A 26,106-nucleotide genomic window follows, 5' to 3' on the forward strand; every position below is an offset into this window, starting at 1 on the left:
CTGGTCTGGGAAGATCCCACATGCTGTGGAGCAACTAAGCCCGTGTGCCACAACTACTGAGCCAGAGCGCCTACAGCCCAGGCTCCGCAACAAGAGAAGCCACCGCAATGAGAAGCCCGCGCACCGCAACAAAGAGTAGCCCCCGCTCGCTGCAACCAGAAAAAGCCCACGCGCAGCAAAGAAGACCCAACACAGCCAAAAATAAATCAATAAAATAAATTAAAAAACAAACAAACAAACAAGAACACTGGGGCCCTGTGGCATCGACCTTGCATTAGGTGATAGGAAACCTGGGTCTGGGTCCAGGTCACAGAGCTGGGTGAGGGAGGACAGAGGATGTGCCACACATACCCCTTGGACACTTGGAACTTCAACGCAGTAATTAACAGGCCCCTGGCTTTCAAAGCAGATTGTGTCCCCATCCCCACCCCTTCTGGCTCCCCAAAATGCCTGTCCAGTAGGTCATCAGAGATGGTTGAAGCCTGGCCCTGGAAATACTGATTGCCAGAAGTAGATCACGAAATCCACCTCTCAAATCTCGGCGCTCGGCACGGCGCCCGGAATACAGCGGACGCCCAACAAATGGTTTGATTGCAAAAGAACAGAAAGAGTCCTGGAGCGCGCCTCTGCTGCCCCGTCATTGTGCAGCAGGATCGGGGCGGCAAGGGATTGGTTGGGCCCCTGCAGCGGGTCAGGACCCGGCCGCGGGGCCCGAGCGCCATCCCAGGCCCAGGCGGAGGGGGCGCTGCGGCGGGAGGCCGCGCGGGGCGGGGCGGGGCGGCTATGGGGCCGCCCCCTGCGAGCGAGCGCCGCGCGCTGCCGCCGCCGCTGCCGCCGCCACCACCGCAAGCAGCTCCTCCGCTCCGCCCCGGTCCTCGTGCGGCCCGGCCGGCCCGCGGGGTGCAGAGCCGAGGTCCGCGGCCGACCGCATGAAGGACTGCGAATACCAGCAGATCAGCCCCGGGGCCGCCCCACCGCCCGCCTCCCCCGGGGCGCGCCGCCCCGGCCCCGCCGCGCCCCCCGGCCCGGGCCCCGGGCCCCCGCCGCCCGCCGCCGCGCCGCGCTGGAGCAGCAGCGGCAGCGGCAGCGGGAGCATCGGCCGCCGCCCGCGGCGCAAGTGGGAGGTGTTCCCGGGCCGCAACCGCTTCTACTGCGGCGGCCGCCTTATGCTCTCCGGCCACGGCGGCGTCTTCGCCCTCACGCTGCTGCTCATCCTCACCACCACCGTCCTCTTCTTCGTCTTCGAGTGAGTTCGCCGGCGTCCCCGCCCCCTGAGGCGCCCCATCCCCTCCGATCCCCTTTGCCGCCTGCCGCTCACCCCACCTTCCCCAGCCCTTGATGGACACTCCAGCCCCTCTGGTCCCCTGCTGGGCACCCCGTCCTCTCCCACCTCCTGGGCCCTTCACCTTTTCCAGCACCTGCCAGGCACCCTCCCTTCCCAACTTCTCCTTGGCCTCCTGGTGCCTCTCAGAATCTGCCCTCAGGCCTCTCCAGTCTCCTTGCTTATCTTCCACCTGCCCTTTCTGGTCCCCGCCCAGACTCGCCATCCTTCCGTGACAATTTGGATCACCATCTAAGCTGGTCCCCTCCATCCCTGCCAGCCACCGCATCCCCTCTGGCCCCTCCCTAGCACCCCCATCCTTCCCTGGCACCCTGCCTTTGTCAACCTCTGCCAGGATCACTGCCCTCCCATGTCCCTCCAAGACCCCTATCCTCTCTGCCCTCTCAGAATCTGCCCCAGGCCTCCCCAGCTCCTTAGATAGATCCCCTCTCCTCACCTATCCCCCGGACCATCTCTTGTTCCCAGCTTCTTTCTGACCCCTTGAGGCATCTTTTCTTTATATCCTTTCCAGACAACTTCTGAATTTCTTCCTTGTCCTTTGGCTATATACCACCTCAGATTTCCCGGCCATCTTCCCTGTTCCCTCCAGGGTCCCTTTAGGGTCCCCTAGTCATCTCTCTACTCTCAGAGCCTCCCCCCTTGCTTTCCCTTCAGTCGTTCTCACCCTAGGCCCTCAAATATCTTTGGGCCTCTCAGACCTCCCCTTTTCTCTCCAGCACTTTCCTTAGTTTCTCCAGAGCTTCCTGTCCTTCCCTCCTCGTCCTCTGGTCCCCCCAGACATCTCCCAGGCCCCTGCCCCCCATCTCCTGACCTCCTTCCTGGCTTTCTTTCCCTTCCCAACACTCCAGAGTACCTTCTGGCCTGCTCCACGGCAGGAACAGTTGCAGTGCCTTGTTATTTTTCAAGAGTCGAGAGGATTTTCGTGTGACAGGTCATATTTGCCCCCATGGCTTTTTGACCTCTTCATATCCCCAGTGACTCAGGATTGGCCCACACAGTGTTCTCCATTTCATGGATGGAGGAAGGGATGCCTGTCACTTTACCAGGGTCACATATTGTATCAGAAGTTTTCCACTCTACCATTGATCTCTAGCTTGAGCCACCTGCTTCCTGATTCCTTTCACACACACACACATACACACAAACGCACACCTACCCATACTGCATGAGCCCCACCTTTCCCTCCTGGTTCTACCCATCCTTTGTGGTCTTACTCAATTTTACAGGTGGTTAAAAACTCCATCTCTGCAGCCAACAGAGCTGGTTCAAATCTCAGCTCCACCATGCACCAAGTGTGTGACTTCGGGGCAGCCACCTCACTACTCAGAACCCCAGTTTCTTCATCTATAAAATGCGGTGTATAATAGTACCCCCTCCCCAGGTTGTCATGAGGGTGGCAGGAATTCATGCACATAAGCTTTTAGCTGGTAATAAGCATTTAAAGCTGGCTGCTGCTGTTACTTGTCGTCACCAAAAAATCCTTCCCAAGGGCCTTGATAAGTCTTCCACCAAGACACTGGCCCCCAGGTACCCTTTCCAGCTGCCAGATCATGTATCTGCAACCTTGGGTTTCCCCTTGAAGCAAGGTGAGGACTTCCTACCAATTAGCTTCTCCTTTTCACCCTTGCCTTTCTGACTCAGAGTGGATAAAAAGTTCCAGAATAATTAACAACAGAAACTCTGGGGAGCCCCCAGCCTCCAGCATGGCCCTTGGGCTGAGTTTCAGATCCACCCCGCTGGGCCGGCCCACGTGGGTGTTTTGGAAGTTCCTTTTCCAGCATCCCTCAGGCTCCACCAGATCCTCCCAGCCAGGGATGCAGCTGAGGCAGGAGGAAGTGGTGCTTGTCAGGACTGGCCTGTGTGACCCTGCAGTGTGGGATTTAGTCAATTCAGAAACAGGACTTCCTCTGGGCTGAGGGGGTATCTTCATTGGTGACAGATTTGTCCCCAGAGAGGGAGGAAGCGAGGACTTCTGGGTTCCAGGAGAGCTTGTGAATCATCTCGTCTTTGTTGCTGCTCCTCCTCCCTTGGGCTGGTGGTGTTGGCAGGAGGGTTTGGGTTTGGGCTGAGAGCTCGCCTGGGCCTGGACTGGGGTGGAACCTCAGTAGGGACCTGGCGTATGGGAACGCTGTTGGCGAGGGCCTGGAGGGCAAGAGGTGCTCACACTCTCCCAAGGCTCTGGGTCAAGGTAAACGTGGCTCTAGGGCCTTTCTTGCTGTGAAGGATTTTCTCTGCTGTTTGATTTGGTGCGTTAATGCACAGGCCTCCCAGCTTCTGCTCTGCTTCCCGTCCCCACACAGCAGCCAGAGTGCCCCCTTTAATTCCAAGTCAGATCTGAATATTCCCTGCCTCTCTGGATAAGAGCCAGAGCCCTCGTGGTGGCTTCCTCTCTGTCCCCATCTCCTCCCACTGTCCCCTGTGCATTCCCTCCCAGGTACATTGGCCTTCTTGCATACTCCGACCTCAGGGCCTTTGCATGGTTTGGAATATCCTTCCTTTAGATAGCTTCCTGGCCCACTCCCCCACTTTCTCCTGTCCTTCCCTGACCACCCCTGTAATATAGGAAACTGGCCCCCTCCCTCCTGTCCCCTCTGCCCTGACTTATTCTCCAAAACACTTGCCACTATCTGACATACTACACTTATGCTTCTTGTTAGCTTCTTGCCTGTCTCTCCATGAGAACAGGTATTTATTCTCACTGTTGTATTCACAATGCCTAGAACAGGGCCTGGTATGTAGTAGGCACTCAATACAGTAAATACATTGCAATACAATATAGCAAATACATTTATTTGTTGAATGAAATGGACAGAGCATTTGCTGGGGGCTTGGAGACCCCAATCCTGCCATTGCCTGGCTGGGTGACCTTGGATCTGGCTGTGGGCTTTGGAGTCCTATCTGTAAAACCAGGGGCCAGGACTTGGTGTTTCTGAGGGCTCTGCAAGTCTTCTCCATCTCCCAAGAAGTCTGGTTGTACATGAGCTGATTGAATTGTCATTTGGGTGACACAGAGGGCGCAGCACTGTTTGAGGCTCAGACCTGGGGACCACTGAGATGTTTGGAGCAGAATGTGGCCCACTTGGAGCCCTTGGTTTTGGCAGTCTCTGCTCCTTAAGGGAAGGGCCTCTCTGGAGGCCAGAGCCTCCAACAATGGAGGCTCCAGAAACAGCGTGTAGATGCCCACGGGTTTGCTCCTGTGACTGTGCCAGCTCCTGGGACGTTGGCTGATTCAGGCCTCCCAGCGGTCAGTCATCCCCAAATAGCAGTTCCTCACCCCATCAGGTGCCACTCTGGCTCTGGGAGGGAAGGCCACACAGGATGGTGGTTAATAGTATGGGCGGGCCTCAGCGTCAGACCCGTGCACAGGCTGTTGGAGCCCACTAGGGTCAGGGGGCCTGATAGAACTGACTCCGGATGCCAGCCCTTGGGTGACAGTGGCAGTGGCTGGACCATGCTCTTCCCCCTACACCCTTTACCTGGCTGACCCTACTCATTCAGGTTCTAGCTTATGAAGTCTCACCTTCATCCAGTCTTTCCTAACTGTTCTACTACTTTCCCTTTCCCCATTATAACATGCCAAGCCCTGTGTGGCAATTCTCTGTTTACATGTCTGTTTTCCTCACTAGGCCATAAGCCTCACTGAGGGAGCAGGGGGACTCTTGTCTTATTCACTGCCCTTATCCCTGCTGCTTGTTGAAGTCATTGCCTTTACCACAGAGAAGACCTCAGTAAATATTTGTGGAGAGACCGAATAAATGAGTGAACACTGTCTTGGATGATTCATCTCAAGTGACGATCCAGTTCATTGGTAGTGGCTCCCTGAAGCTCTGTGTTTAGAAGGATTCTGAGGCTGCAGCCAAGTGCAGGGGTTGAGTGCTGGGATCTGTTGATCACGTCTGCCAGGGCCTCAGGGAGAAAGTACAAGGATCAATTAGTGATGTCTGCTCTAGGCACAGACGGGTGCGGGGCTGCACTCATCCAGGGACCATACATCTGCCTCTATTCAGGACTGTGGTGGTGTTTGATGGGATGACAGTACCTGCCCGGTGCTGTAGCCCTGAGCCCCAGGCAGCTCTTGGAGTGTTTGCTCATCTCTCTCTCCCTCTCTTTTTCTAGCTGTCCCTTTTTGGCCCGCCAGCTGACCCTCGCCATCCCCATCATTGCTGCCATCCTGTTTTTCTTCGTCATGAGCTGCCTGCTACAGACAAGTTTCACCGACCCCGGAATCCTGCCCCGGGCCACCGTCTGTGAGGCAGCGGCCCTGGAGAAACAGATCGGTGAGGCTCCTACTCCAGCCGTGGCTGTGTCTCCCAGCTCCGCATTTCTTGATTTGAGAGGAGGCCTGCTTTTCTCTTCCCACACTGTGCTAGGCACTGGGGGTACCGTAGTGAGCAGGGCAAGCTGGAGCCGATGCTAGAATGGAGGAAGCAGAGGATAAGCACGTGAGCAAATAAGCAAGAAATGCTACCACGTGAGGGCTGGTGTTGAGAGCCACGCAGTACTGAGTGCTCACTGGAGCCCAGGCACTGTGTTCACCTCTTTATATGCATGATCATATTTAATCCCCCAGTAATCCTGTGAGACAGGTACTGTTGTTATTCTCCTTTTACTGATTAATTAAATTGAGTCTCAAAGAGGTTAAGTAAATGGCCGAAGGTCAGACAGTCAGTGGAAGAGCGCGGATGAGACCCCGGGCACTCTGACCAGAGTCCCTGCTCTTAAACGTTCATGCACACTTATTCATTCACTCATCAAACATTTATTGAGCCCCTACTATGTGCCAGGCACTTTTCTAGATACAGCAGTGAACAAATCTGACGATAATCCCTGTCTTCTTGGAGCTGACATTCCAGTGGGAGGCGAAAGACAGTTAACAATTAAATATCTAGTCTGTGACACAGAGAAGAGGGAAGCTGGGGGAGGGAGGGTGAGAGCTGGAGGAGGGTGTACAATTTTAAATAGAGGGAAAAAATAGGGGGGTGGGGAAGGCCTTGTGAAGGAGGTGACATCTGAGCAAAGACACAAAGACCTGCAGAGATGAGGAGTTGAGCTGCGTGGGTGTCTGGGGGAGAGCACGGTGGTGTGGGGAGTGGGCTGGTCCAGATTAGTCGGTCAGGGGAAGCCCTTTGGAGGAAGTGGCACTTGAGATGAGCCAGTAATGTGCGTTCTGGACGTAGTAAAAGCAAAAGCCGGGAGTGGCGACCAGACTGGTGTGTTTGAGAAGCGGCAGAAAGGGCAGCGTGGCCAGGAGGGGCCTGTGTTCCCAGCACCCAGGTGGCCCTTGGTGCCTCCCTGAGTGGGTGTCCTGGGTGGCTGGGCGCCACGGCCATGGCCTTAATCTCAGCTTGCTCCACCTCAGCTCCTTCCTGCTGAGAAGTGACGTGGGGATTCGCACACCTCAGGGGTTTCCGGTCCGTGGTTGGCTCCTTCCCCTAACAGGGTGGCTTTCAGACAAACTTAAATAAATACCCAGCTGCCTCTGAAGAGCCCTGGCAGCCTGTGAGTGGCAGAGCCCTGCTGCATCCGTCCTGGAAGTCATTCCACCGATGGTCTGGAGCAGCTCAGGAGCGGGGGCGGGAGGGGAGAGGATGTTCTCCCACGCTTGTCTGTTCTTTGTCTCTTTCCTCTGCCCTGGCCTGTCTTCAGCTACGCCCTCGGTTGTCATCTTCCTCTGCCTGCATCCAGCTTCCTTCCCCCTCGTACCCCTGGGCCACTCGCCACCCAGCCTCCTGGTCTCTGCTGCTTCAGTTGCCTGCGGTCTGACCCAGCAGCCGGCCGCTGGCAGCAGGGGAGGCTCGGGGCAGCCCTGTTTCTCCTCTCTCCAGGTCGGGGCTAATCATGAGGCAGGATTATTGTCCAGCTCAGCCCAGGCTCAGAGGTCTGGCTGCCTGGAATCCTCTGGCCTCCTGTGAGCTGTTTGGGCCATACTGACAACAGTAATCCCCTGTGTTTGGGGCGAGCTTGACTGTGCGGAGTGCTCCCCAGCCATTATCCCCACAAATCCTCGCAACAGCCCGGCTGTGCTGATGCAGAAACTGAGGCAGGGGATCCCACGGCCGGGAGCGGGGGTGCAGAGACAGAGCCTTGACCCCCAAGCTGTATGCTTTCTCTTCTGAGATGGCGGCAGGGAGACGTCCCAGGCTTCCGCAGCCACACTCTCTTTATTCTGAGGTCTCAATTCAATGGACTGGGAAGCCCCTGTGAGCCCAGGTGGGCTACACCTTCGTGACACCTTCCCAGAGCACCTTGTCCTTCCACCATGGCCCTGGGCTGCAGGGTGGTCATTACAGAATTGTCAGGCAAACCCAGCGGCCTTTCCTGGGCGGTAAGTGTCTTGTTCACCTTGTCCGCCACGTGGAGGGCTCAGCGACGTTGGCTGAACGCACCATCCTCTGCAGGGGCGCTCCTTGCTCTCCCCTGGTGACTGGTGGAGAGACAGTTGGAATTTCTCCTAACAAGGCATTATAGGTTTGGTCGTTTATGTGTTAATTCCGTATGCTGACTCCTGACTGCAGGGAGAGGAGGCAGGGAGGTTGCGGGGGGGAGGGGATATGAATCTGATGTGAACCCTCCCTCTGGTGGTTTCCAGCTTAGCCCAGTCCAAGGTGGAAGGCCTGACTGGCCGCCACAGGTTAGAGGAGGCTTTGGAAGAGGATCGAAGAAACCAGGGTGTCTTCTGCCTGGAGGTTATGTGGAGGCTTCCTGGAGAGGTGCCCTGAGCCAAACCAGAAAGTTTGGGTGGAGTTCAAGCACAGGAAGGTGTGTGAAGGGAGCTCCCCATGCAAATGGAACAGGAAGAGGGGAGAACAGAGTGGGAGGGAGGGGGGCGGGCGTGGGAGCTGAGCAGGCCATGTTGGCTGGACACAGGAGTGCTTCAGAGAATTTGGAGGATGCGTAGAGTCAGTCTCGAGGGCCCCTGAGTGTCAGGGTCAGAAACATCCCTTTGAGAACAGTTCCCAAGCCTGGAAAATGGCATCTTTGGGGTCTTAGAATCTAAACTTGAACTGGAGGCTTCTAATCAGGGTGAAACATATTTTCTTAAAAAGGACTAAAGTCACCGAGCCTTTTCAAGAAGGTTGGGGGCCGGCTCTGTGGTGGGTGGTGCTGTCCATATAAATGTGTGCTGGTTACCGGGGCCCGGGCCCGTGCAGACAGTGTAACCTTCTCATTTTGGCTGCATAGGCCAGCAGCTCCAGCCCCATGGGATCTGGTTCTAGGGCTCCCACCCTGCGAGGACCGTCCCAGCTGGGGTGGCCAGCGCTTCACAGTTTGCCCAGAACTGTCCCTGTTTTAGCACTGAAAGCCTCATATCTTGGGGAACCCCAGAGTTGTAGGCAGAAGGGCTGGTTGGCCACCCTGGCCTGAGCTCTTGACTTGTCAGCTGGTGAGCCGTGCAGCTAGACTCCCCTGCAGGCTCTGGGTAGTTGGAAAAGAGGTAGGAGGAGGCGGCAACATTGCCCCCAAGAAGCTCCTGGTCTGATGGGAGGTCATAGGAACACCTGAATCTGAGTGACAGACACTCACCTAGCCACGGTTACAGCTCACACGACAGACACAGAGGCCGCCTCTCCCTCCGTCACCACACAGCAGGTCACAAACTGCATCCTGTCTGCCTCCAGAATGTCTCCCCTCTGGTCCTCCTGAAGCCCACTGCCCCAGGCAGACACACCTCATTTTCCACCTGGATTGGCTCAGGACTCTGCTGACCAGGCCCTGTCCTGTCTCCCTTCGGTCATAGTTGTCTCTCCAAGGTCCAGATTTGACCTGGCCCTCCCTGGCTCAGAATTTGGGTGACACCCTACTACCCTCAGGAGCATTTCCTGAAGATTGGCCATTGGAGTACAACCTCAGTGATTTTTGCCCTTTCTGCATCTCCCCTTGTACCCTCCTTTCTTTAGTATTTTCCTTTAAATGGCTTGCTTTTAAACGATTTTTTACAAGGAAAATTTATATCACCCTTGTTAGCAGAAGCCACTTGCTCTAAATAGAAGATAATCATAAGAACAAAAGCATGACAATGTTACAGAATTCTTGGTGGTTACAGTCGCCTGTGGGAAGCAGTCACCTTGAGGCCTGTGAGGATCACAGGTATTCGGTGTTAAAAGTTGACACTTGGGCTTCCCTGGTGGCGCAGTGGTTGAGAATCCGCCTGCTGATGCAGGGGACACGGGTTCGTGCCCCAGTCCAGGAAGATCCCACATGCTGTGGAGCGGCTAGGCCCGTGAGCCATGGCCGCTGAGCCTACGCATCTGGAGTCTGTGCTCCGCAACGGGAGAGGCCACAACAGTGAGAGGCCCACGTACCGCAAAAAAAAAAAAAAAAAAAAAAAAAGTTGACACTTTCCCCTGGATGGAGTCAAGGCTTGAAAGAGAATTGAAAAGGGAGTAACTTTCTCATCTTGTGATTCAGTGCTGCTTAGTGTCATGGCCAGGAAACAAACCATCTCCCACCTTCCTGAAAGCTCGTCCTTGGAGGCGCAGTCGCCTGTAGGATGAAGGCAGGCTCCGGCCCACCCTTCCCTCGTCATCTCACTCCACTCCCTGGTGCCCCAGCCACACTGCATGCGAATGCCTTGACCCACGGGGCCCCCTCTGCTACTGTGCCCCCCCCAGGCCCCCATGAGCCCAAGGTCTCAGTCTCTCCCACCCAGCTGCATCGCTGCTTCATCTCGTTGCTTTCCTGAATGCTGCCTCTTGCCCGCTCCCGACATATTCCACTCTGTCTTCTCAAGGTGGGTTGAGTACAGACACCGGTAACACCATTCATTGACCAGCTGTGCATTACACCTTCACATCTCTCATTGGCATCATCATCATACAGGGTTGACACTGTTATTACCCAGTGAGGAAACTGAGGCTCAGAGAGGTGGAGCAGCTTCCTCAAAATCACAAGCTAACAAGTGGCCAGGCCAGGTTTCTCAATGTGATCACGCTGGCCCCAGAGTCACCACACTTGACGCACAGTGCCTCCTGGGCTGACTCTGTAATTATCCACCTCTCCTGCTCACTATGCCCCCAGGCCGAGCTCTTCCTGTACCTCCAGGCCTGCCAGGAAGCCTGTGTGTGGCAGGGGCTCCATAAACCCCCAGAATGAACAGAAATGGTCTGGTGGGGGTCACAGTGACCCAGTATTCACAGCCTGGCCACTGAGGCTGACCTCAAGCCTGGAAGCTGGGCCACTGCAGCCCTGCAGCTGATTCCTCCACAGGTGGGAACAACAGAAGGGCAGCGCTGGGGCCCAGCAGGGCAGGTGGAGGTCCCCGGCCTCCCCTCACTAACGCCTCCTCATTAGCTCATGGCCAGCCTCAGGGGCCTCCCCACCAGCCCGGGGTTTCAGTCACAGCCCCAGCCGTTCAGGGCCTGGCTGCTCCTCTTCAGGGCTGGAGTTGGGGTGAAGATACCCAAAGCAGGCCCCCTGGTCAAGAGGAAGGCGTGGGAGATTCATTTCCTTCTCCCAGCCATTCAGCGAGAAGGAGCTTCCCCCTTGTTACCACGTCCCTGGGGGCTCTAGTTTCCCACCTGGAGGTGCTTTTTACTTCTTGGGGAAGAGCCTGAACCAGAAAGAGCTCTGGAGGGCAGGGAGAGCATCTCTTATTACCACTCCTTCATTCATTTCTTCAACGAATATTTTCTGAACTGAGTAACAAAGCAACCGCATTTGACTCATTTCTGTGTACTTACCCCCTACTTCCCTCACCCGCCACCCCGGGCCTTGTACCATATCCTGACATCATAGATGATAGTGTCTGAAAGAATGGACAAATGAATGCCTTGGAGGACAAGCAAAGGTTTTAATTTCAACCCCACCTTGTACTGTTGGAGTGAAGTCTGTAAAACGCGGACACATGTCCCGTCATTGCCCAGCCCAGGGCGTTTTTTGTCCGAGTGAGACGGTGAATGTCAGTGCACTTTGAAAATGGTTTTTCTCTACTGAACCTTAAGAGACTTGAGACTTGTGGTCAGGAATGGCAAGTGGTCTTGCTCTGGGCACTTAACAAGCTACCACTAGTAATGGCTGCTGGGAGGAGTGGGTTGAGGAGGATTCTGAGGCCGAGACCAGGGCAGTTATTGCTCAGCACTGTCTGGCCTGAGAAAAAGCAGTGGGACACCTGCTTGTCTTCCCCTACCCCATGTGGGGCTCAGCCCTGAAGCAGCATCCCTGCAAAGCCGCCTTTGACCCATCTCATCTAGGGCCCTGCAATTGGTGACGTTACTCAGCGTCTGGGTGGCACCCTTGCACTGGGCCCTTTTTCTTCTTCTTTACCTCCAGCTCCTGGCAGCCCGAGGAAGCTGGGTGTGCAGAGCCTCACTTCCTCTTTCTCAGGGTTCTAGAGAGAAGGAGGCCTGGCTGCCAGGGGCCAGAACATACTGGCAGGAGTTCTCTCCCTGCCTTGGGGGAGAGGCATGGGCACCCTTCTGCCCTGGGAGGGCCTCTGGGAATCCAGTGAGGGTTCCAATAACTTTTCTCTTAGTCCCGCAGAGGGTCTGTGGCTTTCCTCTGCTCACAGATGGGTTGTGTTCTCAAGTCTCTTCTACAGATCAGTTGTTGGAATATAGTGTTTCGTAGAAACAACAATAATAATAATGGCTAATATTTATTAAGCTCTTGCCAGGTACTAGGCACTTTGCTAAACCCACTTGATGCATTTCTTGCCTGACCCTCCTAACAGCACTAGGAGGTAGATTTGATTATGTCCCATTTTATTTGCTTAGCAGATGAGGGCACAGAGAAGTTATCCGACTTGACACACATCACACAGCTAGTAAGTGACTGGGCCAAGATTCACACCCAAGTGTCTTTCTGGCTCCAAAGCCTGTATCCAAGCCTGGGAGACCACAGTGGGCAGGGGCAGGACCTAGGGCCCGAGGGGCAGGGTTAGGGGTTGGGTTTGGAGTAGCATCAACAGCTTTGGGAAGAGTTGGGGAGTTCTGCACACTGGGGTGTCACAGCCTGAGCCGTTTGTCAGGACTAAGGCTCCTGTGAACCCAGCACTGTGCCTTGCAGCCTCTCACTCAGCACTCACTACAGCTCTGTGAGAGTGAGATGGTCTTATCTCCATTTTATGGATGAGGAAACTGAGGCTCAGAGAGGTGAAGAGACTTCCTGAATTAGCAAGTGGGTAGCAAAACCAGGATTCGAACCCAGTGTTTCAGACGCCAGAGCCTGTGCCTTGCTGCCCCTCATGGAAACAGCTACTAGTAAGTACTCACCAAGTGTCAGTTCCCTTACGTGTACTATTTCTTTTTTTCTTGCTCAATTAAGTTCCACTTTTTTAAAAATTCATTTATTTATTTTTGGCTGCGTTGGGTCTTCCTTGCTGCGTGTGAGCTTTCTCTAGTTGCGGCAAGCAGGGGCTACTCTTCGTTGCGGTGCGCGGGCTGTAGGCACACGGACTTCAGTAGTTGTGGCTTGTGGGCTCAGTAGTTGTAGCTCACAGGGTCTAGAGCGCAGCCTCAGTAGTTGTGGCGCACGGGCTTAGTTGCTCCACGACGTGTGGGATCTTCCTGGACCAGGGCTCGAACCCATGTCCCCTTCATTGGCAGGCGGATTCTTAACCACTGTGCCACCAGGGAAGTCCCATGTACTATTTCTGATCCTTACCACCCTTCAAGGTAGTCACTATTATTTGTCTGCTTTTACAGATGCAGCAATAGGTTCACAGAGGTTAAGCAGCTTCCCCAAGGGACCAGCTTATAAGTAGAAGAGTCAGGATTTTTTTTGTTCTTAATAAATTTATTTATTTATTTATTTTTGGCTGCATTGGGTCTTCCTTGCTGTGCACGGGCTTTCTCTAGTTGCGGCGACCGTGGGCTAGTATTCGTTGTGGTGCGCGGGCTTCTCATTGCGGTGGCTTCTCTTGTTGTGGAGTACGGGCTCTAGGCGTGTGGGCCCAGTAGTTGTGGCACATGGGCTCTAGAGCGCAGGCTCAGTAGTTGCAGCGCACGGGCTTAGTTGCTCTGCGGCATGTGGGGAATCTCCCCGGATCAGGGATCGAACTCGTGTCCCCTGCATTGGCAGGCGGATTCTTAACCACTGCGCCACCAGGGAAGTCTCAAGAGTCAGGATTCGCACTCCAGGCCTGCCTGTATCTCTCCTCTTTGCCTGCTGCCTCGTAGTTGATAGGCCCAGGACTGCCTGTTTGTCCCACTGTCCTTGCCCTCAAGCAGTGTAGGGTCCAGTTGGAGAGATAGTGTACACACACAGCCGTCCTCAGCACGGAGCAGAGAGTGTGGTCTGTGCTGTGTGTGAGGTCCAACAGCCCCGAGGCTCCTGTGATCAGGGAGGTTGCTGACAAGGCCCGGTGAGTCCTGGTGTGCAGAGAGAAGGGAGGCTGGGCTCAGGAACAGGGGCAGGAAGCTGGGGCAGAGTAGTGGGAGAAAAGCTGGGAATGGAGGTTGAGCCCGACTGTGGAGGGTCCTAACATCAGGACAAGAAGTTTGCCTTTATCTTGTTTTTTAGGGGAGGCCAGTGAAGGGTTTCTGAGCTGGAAAGTGACTCACGAGGGGTTATTTAGAGGAATGTGACAGTGTGTACAAGGCGGGTGGAAAGGCAGAGGGTCTGGGAGCAGGTAGTCTTCTGGGGAAGCTGTTTGGTGAGACGGGCCTGGCCTGGGTTAGGGTGTTGGGAGTGGAGAGAGTGACAGGTGATGAAGGAAGAACCTGACCAGACCTAGCGACTGGCCAGGCATGGATGCGGGAGAAGGAAGGATCTGCGAGGAGACTTCAAACTGGGTTCCCCTGCCTCTGCCACTTACTGGCTGTGTGACCTCGGACAAATCCCCTGACCTCTCTGGCCCTCTTTTCTCATTGGTAAACTGAAGGAGTTAGAACAGAGGCAGTCAGTGAAGGGACGTTTATCAGGTATCTGCTATGTGCCAGGGGCTGTGTTACATGCTCTTTGAGGTTCCTTTCAGCCCTTGGATTGTGCCATCAGCAGAAATAAGGAACTAGACAGGGGAAAATAACACTCATTATGACACTTCAAAATTTACAAAAAGACCTCAAGCCCAGGCTTTGGGAACTTGGGTTCACATCCTGATTCTGCCACTGAACAAGTCACTAGCCTCACTGAAAAGGCTCCTTAACTGTAACCTGGAGATGATGATGATAACTTTACGTCCTGGGGTGGTATCAGGATTTAAGAGGAGAATATATGTCACGTGCTCAGCATACAGTAGCACTCAGTGACCTGTTCACTTTCCCTTCTTTCTCTCAGTAGTTCTATGAGCTGGCAGTGACAGTGCACACTTCTTAAGCATTTACTTTGTGCCACTTCACATGTATTAACTCATTTAATCCTCGCAACACCTTTATGAGGTGAGCACTCTTCTTATCCCCATTTCAGTGATCGAGGGAACAGGCACAGAGAGGTTAAATGATTTGCCTTGTCACACATCTAGCAAATGGCATCAGCAAGAGAAACCCAGCTAGTAAAAGGTGGAGCTAGGATTCGTGTCCCGTTCTGCCTGTTATTCACATCTTACAGATGAGAAAACTGAGGCTCAGAAAAGTTCATTTGACTGCAACCTCACACACAGTCAGTGGCGAAACCGGGTTTCAGAGTATGTCCGTTGGCCTCAAGCCCCCTGCCTTGACCGTGCTGCCATTGCTAAGGAAGAGATGCCTAGATGCTTAGTTCCATTTTTAAACATGCTACCGTCGAAGTGGTGGTGAAACAGCCTAGCAAAAGTCTCTGGTAGCTAGAACATGAGACACGAATCTGCTTCACTGATGCATGCCAAGTGCCTAGAATAGTGCCTGGCACACGCTAGGCACTCAGTAAGTAATCGTCGGGGGCAGGTGGCCAAACTGGAGATGTTATCTGGGACTCAATCCAGTGGAAATGATGTCTGGGAACATAGCCGAGGGCTGGGGATCCCAGGCAGCCCCGTGTGACTCTCAGAATTCTGTCTGGGGAGAAGCCACTGTTCTGGGAAACGCTGGTCTTCTGTGGCCTGGGGTACCAAGAGGCTCTGTGGGTAGAATTGTGGGTTTTGGATATGGCAGATCTAAGTTCAGCTTCCTGCTCCGCCAGCCTACCCACCTTGTGACTTCGGACAAGTTACTTTCTTTTTCCTTTTTCTCAGATCTTTACTGAAGTATAACAGGCTTGCTAAAAGTGTACAACTCGTAAGTGTTCTGTTTGTTGAGGGTTCACACTTGGAACACACACGTAAGTAGCACCCAGATCAAGAAACAGTGGTGTCCCAGGAGCCCCCCTTGTTCCCCTTTCCGGTCTCTGTCAGCCCCCGCCCCCAAGGATAACCACGAACCTGACTTTTAACACCACAGATTACTTTTATCTATTTGTGAACATTTTGTACTCTTACGTCTATGGGTATTTTTCACTTTACACAGCGTTTGTGAGATTCATTCATATTGCCGTGTAATTAAGGATCGTTCATTCTCGTTGCTGTATAGAATGCCATTGTATGAATATACTGCAATTTTTTTTTTTAATCCATTCTACTATTGATGGGTGTTTGGGTAGTTCCAGATTTTGGCTGTTTTGAGAATTGTTGCTAGAACAGTCTTGTACTTGTCTTTGGTGCACGTCAGTTCATGGGCATTTCTGCTGGGAAAATACCTACGAGTGGGATTGCTGGAATGCATATGCTGAGCTTTGGTAGTTAGTGCAAAACAGTTGTCCAGAGTGGTCATATGAGATTTCTAGTCGCTTTACATTTTTGCCAACACTTGAGAGATGTGTGTGTGTTGGGGGCGGGGTTTCTTTTTTTCAGTTTTAGCCAATCTGGTGCATATGTACTGGTAATATATTGTGGTTTTAATTTGCATTTCCCCGATGACTTAACAAGTATGAGCACTTTTTCATGTGTCTATTAGCCATTTGACCACCTTCTTTTATGAAATGCCTGTTTGAATCTTTTGTCCACGTTTGAATTCAGTGGTCTGACTTTTTCTTACTGACTCATAGGAATTCTTTACATATTCTGGATACACATCCTTTGTCCTTTGTCAGATAAACATGTTGCAAATATAACTCTGAGGGTCATCTTTTCATTCTCTTGATGATCTCTTTAGATGAACAGAAGTTCCTTATTTTGATAAAATGCTGTTTATCATATTGCTCTTTTATGAGTAGCCCCTTTGTGTCTTGTTTAAGAAATCTTTGTCTACTCCAGAGTCATGAGGTTGCTCTATTTTTCTTTTTCTTTTTTTTAAATCCAGAACGTTCGTATTGCGAGCTGCAGCCCATCTGGAATTGAATTTGTATTTAGTGGGAGGCAGGGGTGCAGATATGTTTTCCCCCCCAGTTGTGTATCCAGTGGACCCCGCACTGTTTACTGGGAGGAGACCATCTTCCTTCCTTTTTTTTTTTTTTAAAGTAAATCTATTTATTTATTTATTTATGGCTGCGTTGGGTCTTTGTTGCTGCGCGCGGGCTTTTCTCTAGTTGTGGCGAGTGGGGGCTACTCTTCGTTGCGGTGCGCGGCCTTCTCATTGCGGTGTCTTCTCTTGTTGCGGAGCGCGGGCTCTAGGCGCGCGGGCTTCAGTAGTTGTGGCACACGGGTTTAGTTGCTCCGCGGCATGTGGCATCTTCCTGGACCAGGGCTCAAACCCGTGTCCCCTGCATTGGCAGGCGGATTCTCAACCACTGCACCACCAGGGAAGCCCCCATCTTCCTTCTTGGCACTGCAATGTTACCTTTGTCGTGAACCACATGATCATGTAGATGTTCATATCTGGAGTCTCTGTTCTGTTCCATTGGTCAGCGTTTCTACCCTTGTACCCAAACCAGGATGTCTTAAGTGCTAAGGCTTTGTCATAAGTGTTGATGTCCCGTGGTATAAGACCTTTAGCTTTGTTCTTCAAGAGTGCCTTGGCTATTCTTGGCCCTTTGATTGCCATGTGAATTTTAGAATGAGTTTGTCAATTTCCACACCGAAAAAATCCTGACTGGGATTGTGTTGAATCTACAGATTAATTTAGGGAGAATAAATCCTTTTTTAATATTGAGTCTGCCAATCCATGAATATCATATATCTCTGTATTTCTTTTTTCTCTTAAAATTTTTATTATGAAAAATTTCTAACATTCAGAAAAGTGGGAAGAATTAATACAACAAATTCCTATACATTCACTGTCTAGACTAGTTACTTGTGTCATACACACACACACACACATAATTCTTATTAAACCATTTCATAATAAATTATATACATCATAGACACCTGACCCATAAATACTTCAATATGTATCTCCAAGATTTAAGGATAGCCTCCTCACAATGACAATTCCATTATCACATCTAGGAAAATTAATAGTTCCCAAATTTCTAATCTATAGTCATCCGTCCCCCATCACCCTCCAAATCTCTTTTGTTGCTGTGTTTTGTTTTTGGAAACAGGATCCAGTCTAGGATCAAGCATTGTATTGGTTTATATCTCTTAAGTCTCTTTTAATTTAGAACCATCTCCCTTCTCCTTTTGTAAGTGACATTGACTTAAAAAAGTTTTTTTCAATTGAAGTGTAGTTGATGTACAGTATTGACACTGACTTTTGTTAGAGCGCAGACCAGTGGTCTTGTAGATGTCCCACATTCCGGATCTGATTGTCTCTTCATAGCTTTACTCTCACTGTGTCCTCTGTCCCTCTGTCTCCTGAACCTCCTGGAAACCAGAACTTAGATCTAGGCTTGTTTAGATGCAGATAAACCTCAAGAAGGCTTCCCTGGTCTCCCTTTCTGATAGCCCTCCTTAGAGTGGCACGTGAGCAGGTGTGTGAAGCTTTAGCGCGGCGCTCGGCACATAGCAAGTTTCGGTAGGTGGTAGCAGCTCTTGATATTTGTCTCCCACTTAGGCAGGGATTTTGCCCTAATGTTTGTTCCCCAGAAACAGCTTCCCTAAAGCTTCTCTTGTCCCGGCCAGGCAGCACTGGTTTCCCCCCGTGCTGCGGCTCCCGGCTCTGGGCTTGGCCATCCCCCATCTGTCTCTCGTCCCCGTCTCAGACAATACAGGCAGTTCCACGTACCGGCCACCCCCTCGGACCCGGGAGGTGATGATCAATGGGCAGGTGGTGAAGCTGAAGTACTGCTTCACCTGCAAGATGTTTCGGCCGCCCCGGACCTCACACTGCAGTGTCTGCGACAACTGTGTGGGTAAGTGGGAGCCCTGAGAGGGATGGAGCCTTGCAGACAGGGGAGTCGCTCATGGGGGGCAGGGGGTGTCTGAAGTGTCCAGGGCTGGACAGGAAGTCTGGTTCACCCAGGTTTTCTGTGACTGAGGAGGGGCTGTGGAGCAGGGGCTCTGAATGTGACCAGTGGTACCTTGGCTTCAGCGCAGGATTAGTGGATTCCTTCCTCCAGCTCTGAAGTGTGGGGCAGACACAGAGATGCCCTGAACCCGTCTTCCAGGCCTTGGCCTGGTCCTCAGTAGGTCCAGGTTCCAAGGAGCCAGAGACTAGAGCAATGACATTCTAGATATGTGGCCCAGGGCCAGCTATACCAAAAGACTTTGACCTGATTCCCAGAATTTGGAGGGACAAGAATCTGGGAACAGAGGAGTTTTAAGCTGGTGAAGTGGAGAGGACATAGCCAGGCTTGGAAGCTAAGCTCCTGACCCACAACTGCAGTGGCTGCTGGGGAGCCAGAGGCTGTTTTGTCCCCTTTCCCTGCTCTCCAGAGGCCTGGCAGCTCTGATGGGGACCCAGGGTGTGCCCCTGGGAGGGTGTTGTAAGGGAAAGGCTATGCCGAGAACCCAGGCGAGCTGAGCCATGGTGACTGTGCCCGGTCCCCAGGGCGGAGAGCTCATCACACTAGCTCAGTACTCCCTGAGCAAGAGAATAGTGGGGAACACCCAGGACAGCTGGCAGTGAAGTGGGTGACTCAGTGGGCGTCATTCATCCCTGAGAATCTGTCCCACCCCCGCCACCGTGAAGGGCCCTGGCCTGGGTGTGAGGCCTACGACAGGCTTGTGACCCACATTCCCACAGGGGACTTTCCTCACTGGTCTGGGTGTGACCCCACCCCCAGGGACATAGTACTGGTGTGAGCTCAGCCCTCTGACTAGGCCTCTGATGCCGGTTCTCCACATGTTACGTAGCGGCCCAGCCTCTCATTGGTCCTCTGTTCTAGAGCAAGGGACGGGGGTCATTGGTTGTTGGCATGGGGCTAGGATCGTAGGCCAGGCGACAAGTACTTTTTGTGGCTCTTCTTTGTACCAGACACTGCCAGACCCTGGGATTCAGCTCTGGCCCTCTCATGGAGCTCACAGTCGAATAGGGGTTACGGGCCAGCCCACCAATTGTAAATAAATATGTAAACACACGTGGGCAAAGTGCTGCAAAGGATAAGTGCCGTGGCAGCAAGGCAGATAACAGGGGCCTCACCTTGTCTGGGGTTGGGGGAGACTTTCTCAAGGAAGTGGCCTTGCAGCCGAGACAAGAAGGAAGAATTACGGGAACTGGCAGGTGAAGGACCAGAGGCCGGGAGTGTCTAGGAACTGAGAGTCACGTGTGGAGAGAGCGAGGGGGTGGAGATGCGAGAGGCCTCTAAACACCCCTGCTGCTTGTGGGCCAGGGCGGCCCTAACCCATCTCCCTGGCCCTTCCAGAACGGTTTGACCATCACTGCCCCTGGGTGGGCAACTGTGTGGGGAAACGGAACTACCGCTTCTTCTATGCGTTCATTCTTTCCCTCTCATTCCTGACGGCCTTCATCTTCGCCTGCGTGGTCACCCACCTGACGCTGCGTGAGTTGGGGATGATGGCGGGAGTGCGGGCAGGGGCAAGTGGGCGGCCCGGGCCAGCAAGCTCGGCCAGGTCAAGGGACTGTGGTCACCCTCCCTTGAGCCGTGCCCTCTCCTGTCTCTTCCTCCCCAGGCTCTCAGGGAAGCAACTTCCTCTCCACTCTGAAGGAGACACCAGCGAGATATCCTTTGTCGGCAAGGGGGAGCCCTGGTGGGACCCGAGGCCCCTTCACTGGGGCGGGTCCCTGCACCTCATCCCGTAAACAGAGGGGAATGGAATAGAGCCGATGTTCGCACTCTAGAATCCAGTCTACCAGCTGCTTCTGTTCAGCCCCAGGCTGGAGCCGATTCTGAATGGGCTGTTGTGGAGCTGGGATGGCCGAGAGCTCTCAGGGCCACAGTCCCTGTCCTCCCTAAGACACCAAGCTCCCTGGACCATGCCGTGTCTGCAGTTCTGGCGTTTGGAATCCTCAGTTCCCTCTACCACCCATCACCCTGGGCTCGTCCTGCCCTTGGGGTGCTCCCAAACCCTGCTTGGGGCCCAGGAGGTGACCTGAGATCACGGAAAGCTTACAAAGTTATATCCTCTCTGGGGAAGTAGCTCCACGGAAGGATGGGTGAGAGAGGCTGGCGAGGCCAGCGTCCAGCCACAGGGAGGCTCCCGGCCCCGGTGTCCGTGTGCCTCCTTGACTGCGCGGCTTACCGTGCTGGAGTTGGTGATCTGCTTCTTCTCCATCTGGTCCATCCTGGGCCTCTCAGGGTTTCACACTTACCTCGTCGCCTCCAACCTGACAACTAATGAAGACGTGAGTAAGGCTGGAGCAACACCTCATCCCTGGGCCCGATCCCAGGATGGAGGCAGGGCTGAGGGAGCCTGGAGCAGCCGCAGTGCAGCCCTGACTCTCGGACTGCCAGGGAAATGTGGGTGGAGACGTGAGGGGACCTGACATCTCCTTCCAGTGCTCAGGGCTGGGCCCCGGGAGACCCTGTGCAGGCTTCCGAGGCCCCCTTGGTGCTGGCTCCCAGGGTCCCGAGGTTGCTTTCTCCCTAGCCCCGCTAGAGCAGCTCTCACACCATAACCGTCATTACATTTGGCCAGCTCATTACCATTTCCAGAGTTCTTTCAGTTTCCGTCATCTCTTTGGGTCCTTTGGCCAACTCTGAAGCAGAAGGAACAAGGATGCTTCTTCTTCATTTGATGGCTGAGTGACTTGCCCCGGGTCACCCAGCTGGAAAGGGACAGAGCCAGGGTTGCACTCAGAAGCTCGCTGTGCCCACCGCACTGCCCTTGTAGACAGCAGCGATGTGCCCGTTCTCAGGATGTCCTGGGGCTCTCTGAGGCATCCTTGTTGAGGGGGCCGGCCCGGACAGAGATGTGAAGCTCCATCAACTTCCTGACCTGCTGCCTTGTAGATCTCTACCAACAAGCATTGTTTGAGCACCCACTGTGTGCCCAGCCCTGGGTCAGACCTGACCGCCCACCCCCCTGCTCCACCATCCTTCCGAACAACAAAAAAGCAAATGAGAGCGTCTGTTCCAGGGCCACCATCTGATACTGCTCAGAGGCCCATTGACCAACAGAAAATACATTTCTTGACCCCAGCCTGTCTTTCGGGGAAACAAAACTTAACATGCACAATAGGGTATCACATGCTCGGTGATTGGTAGAGAGCAGAAATGATGTCAGGCAGCTTCTCCCAAGGTGATCTCCTGGGGCTGTTTCTGCAGGATAATACTAGGGGTTAAGCAAAAAGGGGTGTCATGGCCAAAAAAGTTTGGAAAACTCTAGGTTAAACTCAAGCCGGTATCCTTTACTGCTAATCTCCTTAATGCCTTTGATAGCCGGCCTCACAGAGCTAGAGATGGGCAAGATTTCATCTAATGCTCCGACAGTGTTACCAGAGAGTTCCCTATTTTTCAAATGAGGACTGAGACTCAGAGAAGTGGTGATCTGTCCAGGGTCATGCAGCAAGTCTGTGGCAGAGCCAGAGTTCACGGCCAGGTCAGCCTGAGCCCTGTGCCCTTGCACTATCCTCCCTCTTGGGTGGCTGGACAGAGAAGGAAGGATGCACCCAAAAAGTCTCCTTTGGAGGCTTCTCTTTGGCTCTGCTCTGTCTTCTGTCTTGGTTAGCGCCTCCTCTTCTGGGTGCCCCCCAACATCCAGCAGTCCCCCACATCCTCACTGAATGGCCTGGGTTAAAGGCATGTTCCCTGCAATAGACTAGCCAGAATTGGTTTCAGAATTTGCTGATTTTCCCCAGCCTCTAGAACAAATGAAATGAAGGGAGGTACCTGACCCAGAGCTCTTTCCTGCTTGCAGATCAAAGGCTCGTGGTCCACCAAGAGGGGCGGTGAGGCCTCTGTCAATCCCTACAGCCATAAAAGTGTTCTCACTAACTGCTGTGCTGTGCTCTGTGGCCCCCTACCTCCCAGGTAAGCCGGGTGGGGGGTACAGGGGAAAGGTCATAGGGCCTGGCCTGGCCTGGCCAGGCCAGTGGGGGGTGGCCCTGTGAGTCTATTCCTCTGAAAGAGGTTCTGGAATCAGCAGACCTCTCCCCACACCACAGATGCCCTCTGTCCACCATCCCCTGCTGGATGCACTCAGGACACTTGTCACACAAAGGAATTCTGTAGAGAGTTTTAACTTGTAATCCCGTGCGCTCATTGTGGAAAAAAATTAAGTACAAAATATTAAGAAGAGTATTGTATATCACATGTAATCCTACTCCCCAGGGATAACCACAATTAATGTTTTGTCCATGCTTGAGCGACGCTGCCTTTCTGGTGCTGATGGCTGGACTGGGTGGGGCCTCCGTCCTCCTGCTGGCAGCAGAGAGCCCTTGTGGCTCAGCCCTGCTGGGAAGCGCCCCCTCTGTCCTGACACCAGGGGGCGCTAGATGTCCAGATCTGGAGTTAAATTGGGCACTGTGGGGGCGGGGGAGGGGGGCTGGTAAGACTTCCCAACACCATCCCCACCTTCTCCTGCTCAATATCCAATATGCCTCTCTCCGATCCTGCCCCCGGGGAAAGGACAGTAGGAACTGCACCATCTCCCGATGCCCTTTCATCCTTGCTCTTCCCCTTACCTGCAGCCTGGGAGCCCGACAGAACGCTGGACAGTTTGAATTAATAGTGGATAAAATCTGTGGCCAAAAGCCAAGTGTCCAGAGTACAGAGAGGGCCCTTCCAGAAGGGAAGGGTCTTGAGGCGCCAACTGGAGAGCAGCTCCCCTTTCCTCAGCCTTTCTAGGGCTGGGCCTTTTCCTTGGCTGGGAGATGGACCCTGCCATCCAGCCCCCCGGCATGGAGCTCTGGTGTCAGGCAGGGCCTCACGTGTCCCCCCACCTTGTATTTTGAAAGCCTGATTGACCGGAGGGGATTTGTGCAGTCTGACACCGTGTCGCCCTCGCCCATCAGAAGCGACGAGCCAGCCTGCAGAGCCAAGCCTGATGCCAGCATGGTAGGAGGCCACCCCTGAGCCGGGCTCAGTACTTGCCACCTGCTGGCCTGTATGCCCCTCCGCACTCACCTGCCGCCCTCCACACCTGCCAGGACCCTCCCCATTTCACCCGAAGGGAAGCAGAGCCGCCAAAGACGTTTTAAGTCTTCTCGTATTTATTTCCCTGCGTGGCCTTCCCCACACTGTGCCATGGCTGTACCCTCTGCTCCCTAAACCAGGTTCCCACGGCCTTGGGCGCTAAATTCCCCCAGCTGATCTGTGGCAGGAGTGACAGGAGAGAGAGGCCGGGGCTCCTGAGGCCGCCCAGGGGACCACGCCAAGCCTCTGCCGTGCCTCTGAGCCGTGCCCCGTGTGAGTGAGGCTGCGGACTGAGTGTGATGCCTCCGAGGTGGGAGAGCTGCTGGGCCCTGCTGGGCCGGGGTCCAAGGGGTGAAGCAGGACCGAGGGGCAGTCGGCTCTGGACAGCAGGCTGTCGGAGGGGATGCTTCTGTGGTCTGCTTTGGTCTGTGGTCTCCTTCATTCTTTTTGTGATAGCCATTGTTTTTTCTTCCATTTTCGTTTTTGTATGGAGTTGGCCAGTAGACTAGAGCTGGGGCTCCAGGTAGAGAGGGCAGAGCTGGGGGTGGCAGGGGCAGCCTGTGTCAGAGGAAGCCAAACCGGCCAGCCAGGCACCCGGGACCTCAGCTCCTGCATGATTCCTGGGCAGCACACTAGGAAGCGGGGGCCTCGCCCTCTCTCTGCCCACGAACGGTTCCCCAGGGGCCCCGCCTGGCCCCCCACCTTTCTCCCAAGTCAGGTCTGGGGATGGGCAGGTTATACTCTTGCTGGCGATACTTGAAATGGGTTTATTAATGCTGGGTATTTTGCACAATTTTATAAACCTCTTTTCTACATAGTCTTTTTTAAATGGAAGAAGAAAAATGAAGTCAGCCACATTGCTATCTGTGTAGTGCCAGGTTAAGGGTTATCAGAAGGCAACTTGGTTTTAATAAGTTTATTACAAGAGACCTTCTGGCCGTGAGTGAGTGAGTGTGTGTGTGTGTATGTGTGTGTGCGCTCGCGTGCCCGTGTGTGAATGTGGCTGGCTCCCACTCCCCCACACCCCCTGGGCTGCCTCACTCCCCACTGTCCCCCTTGGGTGTCAGCCGGTGGTGGCAGCAGCAGGAGCAGCCTGAACCATGGGGACAGGGAGTGTGTGCATTGGTCACAGGAGACCCCTGGGCTCCTGCGGCAGTTCAGCCTCATCTTCCTATCTTTCCCTCCTCCAAGGACTTCAGACAAACAGTGGCTGGGACTCAGCCGCCCAGCCCCCAGGTCAGGCTTCCAGCTGGGACCTGCCCAGACAGGCTGGGGCCTGGTCAGGTGGATGGGGTAATGGCTGTGGGGAGTGGCTGCCATCCTGCACGCCACACTCCCTCCTCCAAGGTCTGAGTATGGGACCCAGTGCCAGGGGCTAGAGTATGGGGAGTCGGCCAACTGGAGGCCTCCCTCCAGAGAAAAGGAAGGAACAGGGTGGGCCGAGAGACGAGTGAAGGTTGGCCTAAATCTGGGTCAGAAACTTAGAGGACGTCCCTCCTCTCCTGGGAGTTTTAGTTTCTTGTCAAAATAGATAGGAAATTGTCCCTCTGTCTCCTTCCTTGGCCCTTTAAGTGGGCTGAAGCCCTTGGAAAGTGACATAGGAAGTCCTCGCATCTTGTCCTTCCTTGCTGCAGAGGCTAGTGGGTCACAGGCAGCTGAGAAGTGTCAGCCGCAAGGGGTTCCCTCTGGGAGAAGCAGCTTCGCCCCAACCTCAGGACCCTGGGCCATGCTGCCGTGGCAGTGGGGATGGGGAGGAAGCTGGCTGGAGGAGGGGACTCCTACCTGCCTTTTATTTAAGCCAGTATTCTTTGTTCCTGCTTATAATAAAATTTTTGTTTTTAAGATTTGCTTTGGTTTGGTTTTTGTTTGCTCTTTCTTTGCTGAGGCCCCAGCTGGCAGCTCTCTATTCTTCCAGCCAAACTTGGTCTTTCCTGGGGAGACAGAAAGAAGGCAGGCAGCCCAGTGACCTGGCTAACGTTCTCCTCCCCTGGCTGGAGTCTGTCTGCTGGAGGCTGAGCAGAGGGGGCTGCAGCTAGGCCCCCACAGGCGTGTAAGAAAAGGCCATCCTGTCCCTTCTTTGTCGCCTCTACCTTCCCCTGCCTTGGGAGCTTGGAGACCCCTGAGTTCTTCCTCCTTGCTGTCTTTCCGTGCTGACCCCCAGTGACTGCTCAGCTAAGAAAATGTTTATAAGGCAGTGGATTCCAGTTTGAGAGCTAGAGCCTCCCTGGCCCCCGCCCCCGGCCCGGGCAGCAGGGCCCGGCCAGACAGCTCGTAACGCTGGCCCACCTCTGGTATCTCCCCCAGGACACCTGTCAGGATTTTGCCATCTCCTGCACAGCCTGAGGGGAGCTAACAGGCCTCTTTGCAGAGGGTTAGCTGGTAAGACTGTATCTCCCCCGTCAGCCAGCACCGCCCGCTCCCCTCACACACCGTGTCATCCTCACCGCATGCCTCGCCATCCCCACGGAGCCCGTTCATCTGTCTGGTGTGTGGTGTGGTGTGTGTGCTGGCCGTGGTGGGGC

The 26,106-nt window shown here is 54.0% G+C and overlaps 1 protein-coding gene across 1 annotated transcript; it reads left to right on the forward strand.

Moving 5' to 3' along the window:
• The first annotated feature begins 836 nt into the window (after positions 1–836).
• ZDHHC18 (zinc finger DHHC-type palmitoyltransferase 18) lies at positions 837–25,397 on the forward strand. Its single transcript, XM_060089224.1, has 8 exons — positions 837–1,246; positions 5,459–5,619; positions 18,311–18,460; positions 19,913–20,050; positions 20,181–20,229; positions 20,751–20,853; positions 22,368–22,480; positions 23,407–25,397. The coding sequence occupies exons 1-8, from the start codon at positions 930–932 to the stop codon at positions 23,522–23,524; spliced, it is 1,149 nt and encodes a 382-aa protein (XP_059945207.1). The 5' UTR covers positions 837–929; the 3' UTR covers positions 23,525–25,397.
• The last annotated feature ends 709 nt before the right edge of the window (positions 25,398–26,106 follow it).

Source organism: Mesoplodon densirostris, chromosome 2 (genome assembly GCF_025265405.1).
Source record: "Mesoplodon densirostris isolate mMesDen1 chromosome 2, mMesDen1 primary haplotype, whole genome shotgun sequence".
Classification (NCBI taxonomy): domain Eukaryota; kingdom Metazoa; phylum Chordata; class Mammalia; order Artiodactyla; family Ziphiidae; genus Mesoplodon; species Mesoplodon densirostris.